Source organism: Ranitomeya imitator, chromosome 3 (assembly GCF_032444005.1).
Source record: "Ranitomeya imitator isolate aRanImi1 chromosome 3, aRanImi1.pri, whole genome shotgun sequence".
Taxonomy (NCBI): domain Eukaryota; kingdom Metazoa; phylum Chordata; class Amphibia; order Anura; family Dendrobatidae; genus Ranitomeya; species Ranitomeya imitator.
Genome location: NC_091284.1, coordinates 304,947,179 through 304,962,851, shown reverse-complemented (window position 1 = coordinate 304,962,851; position 15,673 = coordinate 304,947,179). Strand labels below are relative to the sequence as shown.

Sequence of the window (15,673 nt, the reverse complement as noted above, 5' to 3'; positions counted from 1 at the left end):
CATATGTACACAGACACTCTGCAGTATGAAGCTGCATCTCATATATGCACAGGCTCTTCAATAAATGGCAATGTTGAGGACAATTGAAGCATTGGTCTGCCAAATGAAATTTAGTTCAGCAGATGAAAGACAAATCATGCTTCCTTCCAGCAGCTCAGAGCTGGTAGCAACCAGTGGGACCCAACTACACCCATCTACTTTTCGGAGAAGTCTAGTAAGTGGGCCTCATGGTAGAATTGCGGCCTGAAAAAACATATATTTGACGTTGAAACAAGACCACGTAACTCAGCTATTCATGAAAACATTGTAATTGGGTGCAGAAAAATATCAGCAGATGCTTTGGACTGATGAGTCAAAATGTGAAATACTTTGCTGTAACAGAAATAACGGTATATAGCATCTGTCTGAGATTATTGACTACTGGTAATTTGCATCATGCAGTTAATACTGGCAGTAAATTGTGTATTAATTGTGAGAATTTCAAACTTCAATATACGGATTGTAACTTGCATACTTTAAAGATACGTAGTGTGAAACATAGAATGCTGAAAAGCCCATCACACGTAATACACTGTACATCAAGGTAGGCCTCGCTCAGACGTCCGTGATGCACTTGTGTTCTATCTGTGTTTTTCACAGAATATGTACACATTTCTGTTTTTGGGGCCATTCACATCTCCTGGTTTTCTAACAATAGTCTTTTTATTTGGGGGATTTTTTAACAATTTTGGGGGAGGTGATTATAGTTATAGTCAATACAGTGAGTGATACAAAATAAACCAAGTGAGCTATAACTAGTTCAATTACACATGTAAGAAGTTATTTCCAAAGAAGTATCAAGAGAGAAAAAAGGATTAGGGCAGGAGGAAAAGGATGTGGAAGGAAAAGGAAAAATTAGGAAAGGTAGAGGGGAAGGAAAGAAATGGGCAGAGGGGAAGGTTGGATCAGATAAACGTGGAGAATAGGGACAGGGGAAATGAAACAACAGTTATAACAAAACCGTTTTCATCTCCGTGTTTTTTTCACAGACCACGTGTCTGCGATACTCATGTAGACATGTCCCTTTTTTTTCTGGCACAACAGATGAAAAGTGCCAATATAAATCTATGGGTCCGTGAAAAACACGTGTAGCAGACAGATGGCGCCCATGTATCATCTGCTTTGTTTCTGATACTTCCTGGTATTTTGCTTTGTGAAAACTTTATTGATAAAGTCATGTGTGATTAAAGTGGAAACGCACTAGAAATGCATATGTATTTTTGACTTTGGGATTTTCTGCATCTAATGCAATTGTTTTTGGTAAATCTGCATTAGTAACAACTCCGTGTACCCACAAGAGAAACTGACATGCTGTGGATTACAATAATATGCACTAAAGATCAGTATAAAAAAGAAAAGCACAGTGGGCATGATAGATCTATAAAATTAATCTACTGTGCTGGCACTGTAAGCGGCAGTGATTTTTTTTTTCTCAAATACTTACCAGAAACTGGGAATTTAACTGTAAGGCTATGTTCACACCTTGCGTCGGGTCCCTGCGGGTTCTCCCGCAGCGGATTTGATAAATCTGCAGGGCAAAACAACTGCGGTTCTCCCTGCAGATTTATCGCGGTTTGTTCCGCGTTTTCCGCTGCGGGTTTCCGCCTATACTATTGATGCTGCATATGCAGCAATATGCAGCATCAATAGTAATGTTAAAAATAATAAAAATTGGTTATACTCACCCTCTGATGTCCGGATCTCCTGGGCGCTGCACCCGGCGGTCCGGTTCCTAAGATGCTGTGGGAGAAGGACCCTTCGTGACGTCACGGTCATGTGACCGCGACGTCACCGCAGGTCCTGGTCGCACAGCAACTCTGACCGGACGGCCGCGTGCAGCGCCCAGGAGCTCCGGACATCAGAGGGTGAGTATAACCAGATTTTTTATTTTTTAACCCCAAATATGGTTCCCAGGGCCTGGAGGAGAGTATCCTCTCCTCCACCCCGGGTACCACCCGCACATTATCCGCTTACTTCCCGCAACGTGGGCACAGCCCCATGCGGGAAGTAAGCGGTTCAATGTATTCCTATGGGTGCAGAATCGCAGCGATTCTGCACAAAGAAGTGACATGCTGCGGGTTGTAAACTGCTGCGTTCCCGCGCGGTTTTTCCCGCAGCATGTGCACAGCGGTTTGCGGTTTCCATAGGGTTTACATGTTACTGTAAACGCTATGGAAACTGCTGCGGACCCGCAGCATCAAAATCGCGGCGGTTCCGCGGTAAAAACCGCTAAGTGTGAATATAGCCTAAAGGGAATGTCTTGTCAAAAATATAACTAGTTGTTTCAATCAGGTTTTTGTGATTTTTGGCAGTGGGTGTTTTTTTTTTTTTTCTTCAATATCCTTTATAAAACACAATTAGTTACTGCAATTTTCACCCTGGCCGCTGGGGGTAGTCTAACATTCCCTTTTAGTTTAAGGAAAAGTTTACAGCAGTTTCCATATCATGAAAGGCAATGGTTTACAGTGACTGAAAGCAGGATCCATCAAACACAACATGCGTCACAGCTGACAGCCCTCATCCCCTTCTTCTTCGCAATGAGCTTTGCACATTCATGAGATACGATAAAAAGATCATTTCAGAGGCTGTTCATTGTGGATAATGTCCATGTGGATTCCTTGTAACATAAGCAAGTTAGTCTAAAAATACCCCAGTGGCTAAGGCTAAATACACATTTGCATATCTGTCCACAGCGTATCTTCTGCATGCACAAATGCATGGTTACGCTGCTTTTTTTATCCGCATCAGCTTTCGCATGACGCCAAAAACGCGTGTGCATGCATTTGTGTGCGTTTGTGCATGCGTTTGCGTTGTTTCTGTGCATGCGTTCAAAATTTCCATGAATTTTGTTATGCGGCAAATGCTGTTCCAGGAGAATTTCCTTGACAAAAGCCACACACAATGGGCATGTCTCATGGGGATTCTGTATATATACCCTACACAGATGAAATCCTCATCTTTTGCTGCTGTATCCAGCTGCAAGATGGATCTTGGCATGGAGAGCTTCTATTGTAATCTGGATTTGGAATTGGCTTTTGCCTTTGCTGTGGCTTATGAAACAGAAAGAAGAAGAGCAAGACGAAGTCGTTGTCACTACTGGCAACACCCATCCTTGATCTCCGAGAGAACCGTGGAGCCTACCACTCGTTGTACAGCGAGCTGCGTGAAAACCCGGAGAAGTTTTTCGACTACACGAGGATGTCAGAACAGAGCTTCGATGACTTCCTGCAACGTGTCTGAGGATCCATCACCAGGTAGGACACACAACTACGTCAAGCAATTCCTGCTGAGGAACATCTGTTGGTGACCCTGAAGTACGTAATTTATAAAAATAATTACATGTCATTTGTACTATTGTTATAACAGCCATGTACTGATTTTTTTTTTCTATTTTCTGTTTGGCAGATTCCTGGCTACCAGAGAGACCTTATCATCTCTACATTTGCAATTCCAGATTGGAGTGTCTACCCTTTCTGGGATTGTGCGAGACACCTGCCGTGCTTTATGTGACGTTCTGCGTGCAGAATTCCTCCCCCAACCCACAACTTAACTCTGGCTGAAAGTACTGCAAAATTCCATGAAATTTGTAATTTTGCAAACTGTTTGGGTGCTGTGGACGGCAAACACATTTAGATTATGAAGCCTGCTCCTGCTGGAAGTGGATCCGAGTATTTTAATTACAAAAAATACTTTTCGATTGTTCTCATGTTGATTGTAGATGCTGAGTGTCGATTTGTCGCTGTTGACGTTTGCTCATTTGGACGAGTTAATGACTGTCACACTTTCAAAAACTCTGACATGGGCCAATGTTTGTATGGTGATAATTAAAATTTTCCACCGCCACAACCTCTTCCGAACAATGAAGGACCGCCAATGCCGTTTGGTGTGGTTGGGGATGAGGCGTTTCAAATGTGTGCCAACCTCATAAAACCGTACTCGAGTTGAGACTTGAATCACACCAAAAGGATTTTTAAAAACCGACTGAGAAGGGCACGAAGAACTGTGGAGTGTGCCTTTGGTTTGCTGACCTCTAAATGGAGCATTTTGGGAACACCAATCAATCTAAAAACTGAGACAATTGATGATGTGGTCAATGCTTGTGGTGTTATGCACAATTACATCCTGGCAAAAGAGCGACAACAATTAGAACTTGACGAACCTGTTGCTAGCACTTTGCAGGATTACCGTGATCTCTGAGGACTACAGTGGAAGTTGCCCAGATGAGAGATAAGTTTGCTGCTTACTTTGTTTCTGATACTGGACGTCTTACATGGTAAGACGATATGGTTTAATACACTTTAAGTAAATGTACCTGTAATGTTTGCTGACTTTACTACTAATAAAGCACCTCCAGTTAAACACCCGTTACAACTTCACTCAAAAATACAATACACAAGTGTGTGTTTTCACATAAAGAGGCAAAGAAACACATTGTGCAAACAAAATAAAATTTTTATTTAACAACCATAACAAACTGTTTATTTTGCATTAAACAACAAATGGGTTAATGTATGGGGTCTGTCTGATGGTGAGTTATTGTGGAACTTAGGGGTGTTGAGCTGTGATGATTGCATAGCATTTGATGATAAAGGGGTTACAGGAGAAGGGGCAATAAATTGCAGGATTGGCTCCTGGATAGGACTGGACACATTGGGAGTAGATGACACATTAGGAGTAGAATGGTGTGAATGGATAGACAAATAGGAAGGGAGAGAATCAAGGGAAGGTAGTGACAGATTTGACAACATAGACACATTGGGAGGTGAAGGTAGAGGTGGTGGGTCCACTTTTGTCCAACATTTTTGGCTCCATGTCGTCTTTTTCCTGTGGCGCATAGGCACTAGTGGTAGTCTGTTTTTTGTAGGTACGTCTGCATTTCTTGGTTGGCTGTGTGGGAGTGGTGGCCTCTGTAGCAGTGTGCTGGCATGGTGCTGGACTGGGCAGTGTGGTGGATGCGGCTTGCTGCAGGGGTGCTGCACTCTGGAGCTTGGTAGCTGCTGCATGCTGCAGAGGTGCTGCACTGTGGAGTGTGGTGTAGCTGTGACCTGGGGGAACAGCCGTAATGTCCGGCGGTTTTGATGGAGGATAGTTCGTTGCTGGCGTCTTCGCCCACTGATGCTGTGCTTGGCCTTGTTGCTGTGTCGGAAAAGAAATGTTCGCCTGCTGGTAAAATCCGGCCAGTGGATAGTAGCTTCGGGACTACTGCAATGCCTGGTTGTAAGCAACCTGACAGGCTTGCATGACGTTCAGCTGGAGTTCAGGCATAAGGTTTTCCGACACGCCTCCCTCTTTTGCTGAAGAAAAATGTTCCGCCGGTCTCTGAAGGTCGGCTTCCAGGCGGTCAAGGAGTCTGTGGACATCCTGGAAAAGTGTGTTCACCTGAGTGAACCCACTGTCCAGTCTATTTCCAATCACCTTCATCCCATCCTGGAAGACCGAGCTTAAGTGAATAAACTCAGGCATGACTGACCTCTCCCAGGCCCTCTGCCGCTGACAAGAAGTCCCAACAAAAGCAGTGGCAGAGGGCTTGGAGAGCCCTCTCCTGATGGACCGGCTGCCTGTTCCCCAGCCTGTGAAGCCTGCCTGGTTGCTCCATTGCTGGTGGATGATTGGGACAGTTCGTTGCCTGGCCGCTCCAGCAGAGGAAGAACCAAGTTGCCGTGTGCTGCACCAGGTTCTGTGTGGAAAATAAAAGAAAAACATTTTTTTTTTAAAAAAGTTTATCGTTTATATAATAGTAAGACAACGGAAATGATACTCACGTTCGCTGAGCAACCGCAGGCCTCAGAAAAGACCGCATACAATTGTATTTATATTTTGAGAGCTTTGGAGCAGCACCACTTCAAACTCGAATCTCCTCTCTTTTTATCCTTGTTGAGGCGATCCTTCATGGATCACCAACAGACTTTTACTCTCTTCCCTGTGAAGGGGGAAGAAAATAAAAATTAATTGTATAAAAAAAGACACCAACATTTAGAGCAAAACAGACGCGTGACGTCAGACCACATTGCAATACTCAAGAAAATCCTTTCTGACTTGTGGCCTTGCATGTTCCCAATCATCCAACAGCGATCTGGCCACTTCTTCCCAGAGTCGTCGAATCAATACCGAGTCAGAATGATTAAGCTCACGGGGCTCCCACAAAGCTACTCGCTCTTGCACCAGTGTAATGAGTACGTCATTATCAATGACAGGTTGGCCTTCTTCACGTTGTCGAACCTATAGATTAAATAAAATAATAAAACAAAAAATAATAAGTCATGAAGTTTTAACCCCTTTCTGACCTCGGACGGGATAGTACTTCCGAGGTCAGATCCCCTGCTTTGATGCGGGCTCTGGCGGTGAGCCCGCATCAAAGCCGGGACATGTCAGCTGTTTTGAACAGCTGACATGTGCCCGTAATAGGCTCGGGCAGAATCGCGATCTGCCCGCACCTATTAACTAGTTAAATGCCGCTGTCAAACGCAGACAGCGGCATTTAACTAACGCTTCCGGCCGGGCGGCCGGAAATGACGTCATCGCTGACCCCGTCACATGATCGGGAGTCGGCGATGCATCAGGATGGTAACCATAGAGGTCTTAGAGACCTCTATGGTTACTGATCACCGGTGGCTGTGAGCGCCACCCTGTGGTCGGCGCTCACAGCACACCTGCAATTCTACTACATAGCAGCGAACAGCAGATCGCTGCTATGTAGCAGAGCCGATCGCGTTGTGCCTGCTTCTAGCCTCCCATGGAGGCTATTGAAGTATGGCAAAAGTAAAAAAAAAAAAAAAAAAAAAAGTTAAAAAAAATGTGAAAAAAATAAAAAATATCTAAAAGTTTAAATCACCCCCCTTTCGCCCCAATCAAAATAAATCAATAAAAAAAAATTCAAATCTACACATATTTGGTATCGCCGCGCTCAGAATCGCCCGATCTATCAATTAAAAAAAAGCATTAACCTGTTCGCTAAACGGCGTAGCGAAAAAAAAAATTGAAACGCCAGAATTACATTTTTTAGGTCGCCGTGACATTGCATTAAAATGCAATAACGGGCGATCAAAAGAACATATCTGCACCAAAATGCTATCATTAAAAACGTCATCTCGGCACGCAAAAAATAAGCCCTCAACCGACCCCAGATCACGAAAAATGGAGACGCTACGAGTATCGGAAAATGGCACAATTTTTTTTTTTTTTTTTTTTTTTTTTAGCAAAGTGGATTTTTTTTTCATTACTTAGGTAAAACATAACCTAGTCATGCTAGGTGTCTATGAACTCGTAATGACCGGGGGAATCATAATGTCAGGTCAGTTTTAGCATTTAGTGAACCTAGCAAAAAAGCCAAACAAAAAACAAGTGTGGGATTGCACTTTCTTTGCAATTTCACCGCACTTGGAATTTTTGTCCCGTTTTCTAGTACACGACATGCTAAAACCAATGACATCGTTCAAAAGTACAACTCGTCCCGCAAAAAATAAGCCCTCACATGGCCAAATTGACGGAAAAATAAAAAAGTTATGGCTCTGGGAAGGAGGGGAGTGAAAAACGAACACGGAAAAACGAAAAATCCCAAGGTCATGAAAAAATATTTCAAGTCTGATACTGAAAAGACTACTTACACCTTGTCTTTACTCCTCAGGAATTTGAACCCCAGGACCCTGGGAAGATTCATTTCAACTTGACTGCTCCTTCTCTTCCGCACTGGAAGGTTCCTGTAAAGAAAATACATGATTTAACACGTGTAGTATTGCCAGTCAATACATACCAATCAGTATATGAAATGTGATTACATAATCAGTGTCATGTCTACTCTTGGAAGCAGAGTCTTCACTGGAGGACACGTTGGAACAGCAGGCAGCAGTCAAGTGAAACACTACAGAAAAAAACAGATAAGAAAAATTGAACTTGTTAAAAGAGCCAAAGCAAACAAAAAAAATTTTGAAGGCCAATACTTACATTACAGGCAGCAGTCCAACAGCACTGCAGGCAGCACAGACCTGTGACAGCAGCACAGCACTAGGACAGCAGCAGAACACCGGAGACAGCAGCATCACACAGTCTACGAGGAAAAAAAAAAAGAAAACTGAGACTGGGCAGAGCAACATAGTAATTGAAAAGTACACAATTCATGCTTACACAGGGCCACAGGAGCAATCCACGACAGGTAATCCTGGACAGGAAGGAGCAATCCAGGCAAGGAAGAGTCCAGTAGTACAGGAACACGTCACAGTCTAGAAGGAATAGAAAGCTAAACATAAGTACAGAGTACAGAATGCAGTGAGACAGATAGACATTTTCAAAGCTGCTATCCAGAGTCTTGTGCTCACATCCAGAGCCTTGAGAGTAATGGACTTCCTGTCTCCAGACCCCATTTTATATAGCAGGGATTTTGCAGGTGGTGAAATCATATCCTAGACATGATTAGTATGAAGAACGCATGCGTATCGAACGCATGCATACAAGTCGTTGAGTAACAATGCATTCCTATAGACAGTAATGCTTTGTTTTGACGCACTCATCCGCATGCGTATGTCTGCTCTTAATTGACGCCTCAAAAATGCAACATGTTGCATTTGCCGCACACCGTGAAATGACGCATGCGTACTCATCCGCATGTGAACTGATGCAAAGGCATGTTCCTGCGTACACAATGTTAAATATATGTACGCAAGACGCATGCGGATTCGGTACGCAGGTATACGCTGCACACACATATGCTAATGTGAACCCAGCCTCAGGCTAGTTTCACACATCAGTTTTTTGTTTTCAGGCTAAATCCGGCTTTTTTTTTTAAAAAAAACGGATCCAATGTAAATTGTGAAAAACTGATGCGCCGGATCTGTTTTATAGCCGGATCCGGTCCTCAATGCGCATGGATTTTTTTTTTTTACTTCCTGGTTCTGGGGAGGAGAGAGAGAAAGAGAAAATCTGCCTGATTTGCATGGAATATGCCTTGAAAACTGGATCCGGGCGCCGATTCATTGTTTCACACCTCCGTTTCATGTGTTTTTGGCCGATTCCGTCACTGTGCGGTTCTTTCCGCAAAAAAAAAAGTTGCAGTGGACGTTTTCTCTGTCCGCCGGAAACGACTATTTGGACGGATCCGGAAAAAAATGGATGTAACGTCTGGCCATCAGGCACAATCCGGCGCTTATACAACTCTATGGGAAAAAAACGGATCCGTTTTTCCCAAAAATTGCCAGATTGTGCCTGAATCAAAAAGCCTGATGTGTGAAAGTAGCCTAAGACTTCTAATTCTATTTTTAATGAAAATTGTTAAATGGAAAGATAAAATTGCCAAAAAAAAGTGTTAAAAAAAACACATTTAATGCAAAATCCTTATGTAAACAATGTCATTTTTATATTACACATTCCCTTTAAAGTGTTCATAATGGCCTATACTGCACTATATAAGCAAAAAAATATTAAAAATTGCAAGTGTTATTATTTAAACTGTTATTTTCTGATGCTACATTCCCATTCCTGTAACAGGAATATGTAATCGTAACCTATAGATTTAATTTATTGTTAATTATAAATAATAATATAAATAATGACATAAAAACCTATTGCTCTATTTACTTCATTACAGTTTTAATTGGTTCTTTCTTTCTACAGGCATTTAATTCTGAAACTGATCATTTTAAACTGTCCTATGGGGGCCACCAGTATCATGCAAGCTGTGCGAATTTCTGGATTAATTGCGTTGAACCTAAACCTCCCGGACTTTTACTGCCAGATTTATTGTAATGTACAGTGACTGTTTTAAGAATTTCTGGTAGAGTTCTTTTTAAGACCTCTAGAAAGTAAGAAATCTATCATCTACCTTTAAAGGGAACTTATCACCTCAAAAAAACGCTTTTTATCTGCAGGTAATTAGCATTACTGTGCTGTCAGTCTACCTTACTAGAAGTGCAGATACCGGAAAAAAGTGATCTTATTTCCTGCCAGGAGCCGCCAGCTTTCAGTCATGGGGCATGCACAGAGAGGTTACAGTAATCACAGTGTAATATGCACACCCTGGCACTTTGATAGCTCTCTCCTCAGCAGGTATGTGCAGACTGAGCTCTCAAAGTCATGGGGCATGCTCACAGCTGCTCCTCAAAGTTTTAAACACTACCACTCCATGCATGCCCCATAACTGAAAGCCATCGGTTTCTGTCAGGAAATAAGTTATTCTCCTGGTAGCCACACTTTCAGTAAGATTGTACCTCTTTCCATGCAAATTAACTTTATATCTGCAAGTGAATAGTGTTTTCTGAAGTCGCAAGTTCCCTTTAAAGGAGTAATCCTGCTCTGGTAACTTCCTCCACATCAAAGGGTGAGCAGGGTGAGTGACTTCACATCTACAGATATTTGGAGGCTTAAATGCCAGGTTTGGCACCCTAATCTAAGAGCAGAGTAATGTAGACAGCCTGGTTTCAGTGTCACTTTCTGAGCTCCTTAAGGTACCGTCACACTAGACGATATCGCTAGCGATCCGTGACGTTGCAGCGTCCTCGCTAGCGATATCGTCCAGTGTGACAGGCAGCAGCGATCAGGCCCCTGCTGTGCTGTCACTGGTCGGGGAAGAAAGTCCAGAACTTTGTTTCGTCGCTGGACTCCCCGCAGACATCGCTGAATCAGTGTGTGTGACACCGATTCAGCGATGTCTTCGCTGGTAACCAGGGTAAACATCGGGTAACTAAGCGCAGGGCCGCGCTTAGTAACCCGATGTTTACCCTGGTTACCATCGTTAAAGTAAAAAAAACAAACAGTACATACTTACCTACCGCTGTCTGTCCCCGGCGCTGTGCTTCTCTGCTCTGGCTGTGAGCACAGCGGCCGGAAAGCAGAGCGGTGACGTCACCGCTCTGCTTTCCGGCTGCCCGGCGCTCACAGCCAGAGCAGAGAAGCACAGCGCCGGGGACAGACAGCGGTAGGTAAGTATGTAACGTTTGTTTTTGTTACTTTAATGATGGTAACCAGGGTAAACATCGGGTTACTAAGCGCGGCCCTGCGCTTAGTTACCCGATGTTTACCCTGGTTACCGGGGACCTCGGGATCGTTGGTCGCTGGAGAGCGGTCTGTGTGACAGCTCTCCAGCGACCAAACAGCAACGCTGCAGCGATCCGGATCGTTGTCGGTATCGCTGCAGCGTCGCTTAGTGTGACGGTACCTTTAGTGTAGTTTTGATAAAATCATGGTTTTATCAGATCCAGAGGACTAATAAATCTGCTGGCAAGTTGTCCTCTATATTAATGACCTCTGTGTAACCCCGCCACACTACTGGCATGTGTACAATTGAAATGGGCTGAAATCTGTCAGTCAGTGGTGTGGGCTGGGTTATACAGATATAATCATTTAAATAACTGCTAGATCTGCAGTAGATAAGGGTGATTTTAACTAAATGACAGCATGAAGCTCAGTAAGTGTCACATCGCTGGAATCCGGGTACCTACATTATGCTGCTCTTGAAGGAGATGACAAAAACCTGGTGTCAGATTCCCCCTAATATAGCAGATGGGCAATACCTACCACTTGCACAAACATCAGGCGGATATCCTCACAGCTGATGTCACCAGACTTCACTGTCCAATGCAGAAGTGAGCGGATTACTCCTTTAAAAAAACATTTAAGTTGGATGTGAAGAATGAATAAAAAATGAGGAGGTCTAATAGTCAGCACTGCCAGTTACATCACAGGAATAAATTCCTTTTATTTCTGATTTATACTTGTGTTGTAAGCATTTTAATGTGTTATTTTATTTATATGAAACCAGAGACTACTATTTGTTTGTTGCACTGTAGTGAAATTGTATTACATGAAGTATTGCTGGAATTATATGTGGATCTTATAAATAGATGAAATTTGAAAATGTTGAAAAATTAGCTTTGAATCTTTTGTCACTGAAGTACACTTTTTTATTCGCATTATGTTCTGTATCCAAAACAAAAGAAATGTTGTGTCCAAATATAATTAAAGAGAATTTCCATCCAAAATATGAAATTTACAGCAATATAAAAATGACCTTGTATAAGTTGGCAGCCGTCTGACGCGGCGAGGGGGAACAGGTGGTAAAAGGATGGCGTCAAGTGAAACGATGATTTGTGAGTCTGCGATATTCTTTTCTTTCATCGCTATATTATGACATACTGCCTTCAGTAGGCTTACAAGGAGCAATACAAGTAGTTGTAACACCTGATGTTTCAATAATCCGCTTCTTTCCCTTCCCGAATCGGGACTACAGTGGCCTAAAGGTACTGTCACACTAGACGATATCGCTAGCGATCCGTGACGTTGCAGCGTCCTCGCTAGCGATATCGTCCAGTGTGACAGGCAGCAGCGATCAGGCCCCTGCTGGGAGATCGCTGGTCGGGGAAGAAAGTCCAGAACTTTATTTCGTCGCTGGACTCCCCGTAGACATCGCTGAATCGGCGTGTGTGACACCGATTCAGCGATGTCTTCACTGGTAACCAGGGTAAACATCGGGTAACTAAGCGCAGGGCCGCGCTTAGTAACCCGATGTTTACCCTGGTTACCAGCGTAAAAAAACAAACAGTACATACTTACATTCAGCTGTCTGTCCCTTGCCGTCTGGTTCCTGCACTGACTGCTGGCCGTAAAGTGAAAGCAGAGCACAGCCACAGCGGTGAGTCACCGCTGTGTGACTCACCGCTGTGCTGTGCTTTCACTTTCACTTTACGGCCAGCAGTCAGTGCAGGAACCAGACGGCAAGGGACAGACAGCTGAATGTAAGTATGTACTGTTTGTTTTTTTACGCTGGTAACCAGGGTAAACATCGGGTTACTAAGCGCGGCCCTGCGCTTAGTTACCCGATGTTTACCCTGGTTACCGGGGACCTCGGGATCGTTGGTCGCTGGAGAGCGGTCTGTGTGACAGTTCTCCAGCGACCAAACAGCGACGCTGCAGCGATCCGGATCGTTGTCGGTATCGCTGCAGCGTCGCTAAGTGTGACGGTACCTTTAAGAAGAGAGAAAAAGAAAGGTGGAAATGTCACTAATAGCCAGTAGTATATAAGCACCACCCAGTTGGTATGCTGGTGCACTACAATGTCATCCCCAAGTGACCCTGTTTCGCTCCCACTGGAGGAGGTAATGGTGCCTGCTCACGGCAGTGGCAGGAAAAGTGGAAGTGGACCCTCTAAGCAGAGTGGTTCCATGGATAAAGCTGGAGAGGATAACAAGTCAGCTCATTCCACATCTCAGCCTGGGCCTTTATCCCCACAGTCGGTATCTTGCTGACAATCTGCTTTGGTGAGTGTTAATAATCACGCCTATCAAGCAGATGGACGCCTTTTTTTCTGTTTTACATGTCCCTAGTCTAAAAAAAGTGGAAAATCCAAGCACAAGGAATGTGCCCTATGTTCTCAACCCCTTCCAGACGCTTACCCTAAAAGGTTATGTCAGATTTATATTGGGCATACCCTGCAGGAGGAGGGTTCAGTAAGAACGGAGGTTCTAGTAGTATAATGGGAAGGAAACCCAGCAAAAAATTTTCCTCTCCCAGAGCTGATTCCTCATCCGATAGTGGCGAAATTAATTCTGATACATCCCAGGGGTCTGTATCCTCTGAAGAAGAAGAGCACGTGTGTTTTCCAACTGACAGCATTAACAACTTAGTCAAGTCAGTAAGAGACACGATGGGGTTGTCAGAAAGCAAAGAACCCCAGACTCCTCAGGAAGTTATGTTCGCAGGTCTCTCCCAGCTAAAAGGCCGAGCATTTCCGGTAATCTAGGCAGTTAAAGATTTGATGAAAAAGGAATGGGAAAAACAAGGGCAGAGAGCTTTTTATGCCCGCAGCTTCCAAGAGGCGGTATCCATTCGATGATGAGGATCTGGCCTCTTGGGTTAAAGCTCCCAAGGTAGATGCGGCAGTTGCCTCTACCTCCCGTCGGTCCTCCCTGCCGGTAGAGGATGCTGCTATATCATCTGATCCCATGGATCGTAAGTCAGATACCCTTCTAAAAAGATCCTGGGAATCCTGCAATATCGGCCACGTGTACAGGGAGATCCATGCTTGTTTGGTTGGATCAGCTAGAGCAAAATATAAAGAATGGCGTGTCTAGAGACAAATTATGTTCCTCCATCCCTTTAATTAAAGGTGCAGCTGCCTTCCTGTCAGATGCTTGTATTGACTCTCTCTGTCTAGCAGCTAGAACGGCAGGTTTAATGCAGCCCGCAGGGCATTATGGTCGAAGGGTTGGAAAGGTGACGCCCAAACCAGACCCAAGCTCTGCGCCATACCCTTTCAGGGAGAGTACCTGTTTGGGACAGTATTAGATGACATCCTAACTAAAGCAGGAGAAAGGAAAAAAGGGTTTCCTAATCCATTCGTTCCCTCCTACAGGAGGGCATTCAGAAAACCGTCGTTTGGCAGAAAAGAGGATTATAAGGACCGCTGGAGTAATAAGGATTTCAAACAAAGGGGAAACCTATTTAACAAACGTCCCTTCAAATCGGGAGATAGATTCCATTAGATTCATTCTACCAGTGGGTGGCAGATTACTCCATTTCTGCCATCAGTGGAGAGCGATAGCAGTTAACCCCTGGGCAATTAAAGGGAACCTGTCCCCCCCAAAATCAAAGGTGAGCTAAGCCCACCCGCATCAGGGGCTTATCTACAGCATTCTGTAATGCTGTAGATAAGCCCCCGATGTAACCTGAAAGATGAGAAAAAGAGGTTAGATTATACTCACCCGGTCCGGGGCCTCCCATCTTCATACGATGACGTTCTCTTCTTGTATTCACGCTCCGGCGCAGGCGTACTTTGTCTGCCCTGTTGAGGGCAGAGCAAAGTACTGTAGTGCGCAGGAGCCAGGAAAGGTCAGAGAGACCCGGCGCCTGTGCACTGCAGTACTTTGCTCTGCCTTCAACAGGGCAGGCAAACTGTCAGATCAGCGATCTGTGATGTCCCCCTCCTGGGACAAAGTAAAAAAGTTAAAAGTTAAAAAAAAAAAAAAAAAGTTCCACATGTGTAAAAAAAAAAAAAAAAAAAAAAAAAAATTCATAAATAAAGAAAAAAAAAATAATATTCCCATAAATACATTTCTTTATCTAAATAAAAAAAACAATAAAAGTACACATATTTAGTATCGCCGCGTCCGTAACGACCCAACCTGTAAAACTGCCCCACTAGTTAACCCCTTCAGTAAACACCGTAAGAAAAAAAAAAGAGGCAAAAAACAACGTTTTATTATCATACCGCCGAACAAAATGATGAATAACACGCGATCAAAAAGACAGATATAAATAACCATGGTACCGCTGAAAACGTCATCTTGTCCCGCAAAAAAACGAGCCACCATACAGCATCATCAGCAAAAAATAAAATAGTTATAGTCCTGAGAATAAAGCGATGCCAAAATAATTATTTTTTCTATAAAATAGTTTTTATCGTATAAAAGCGGCAAAACATAAAAAAAATGATATAAATGAGATAGCGCTGTAATTGTACTGACCCGAAGAATAAAACTGCTTTACCAATTTTACCAAACGCGGAACGGTATAAACGCCTCCCCCAAAAGAAATTCATGAATAGCTGGTTTTTGATCATTCTGCCTCACAAAAATCAGAATAAAAAGCGATCAAAAAAGTCACGTGCCCGAAAATCTTACCAATAAAAACGTCAACTCGTCCCGCAAAAAAC

At 43.6% G+C, this 15,673-nt stretch overlaps 1 protein-coding gene across 2 annotated transcripts in view; it reads left to right on the top strand.

Moving 5' to 3' along the window:
• SYNRG (synergin gamma) overlaps positions 1–9,906 on the top strand; it is a 474,426-nt gene extending 464,520 nt beyond the window's left edge. For both annotated transcript variants that reach the window (XM_069756583.1, XM_069756584.1), the window contains one exon: positions 9,643–9,906. In XM_069756583.1, the coding sequence (XP_069612684.1) occupies positions 9,643–9,774 (132 nt within the window). In that variant the 3' untranslated portion in view covers positions 9,775–9,906. The remainder of the gene's footprint in view (positions 1–9,642) is intronic.
• Positions 9,907–15,673: the final 5,767 nt, after the last annotated feature.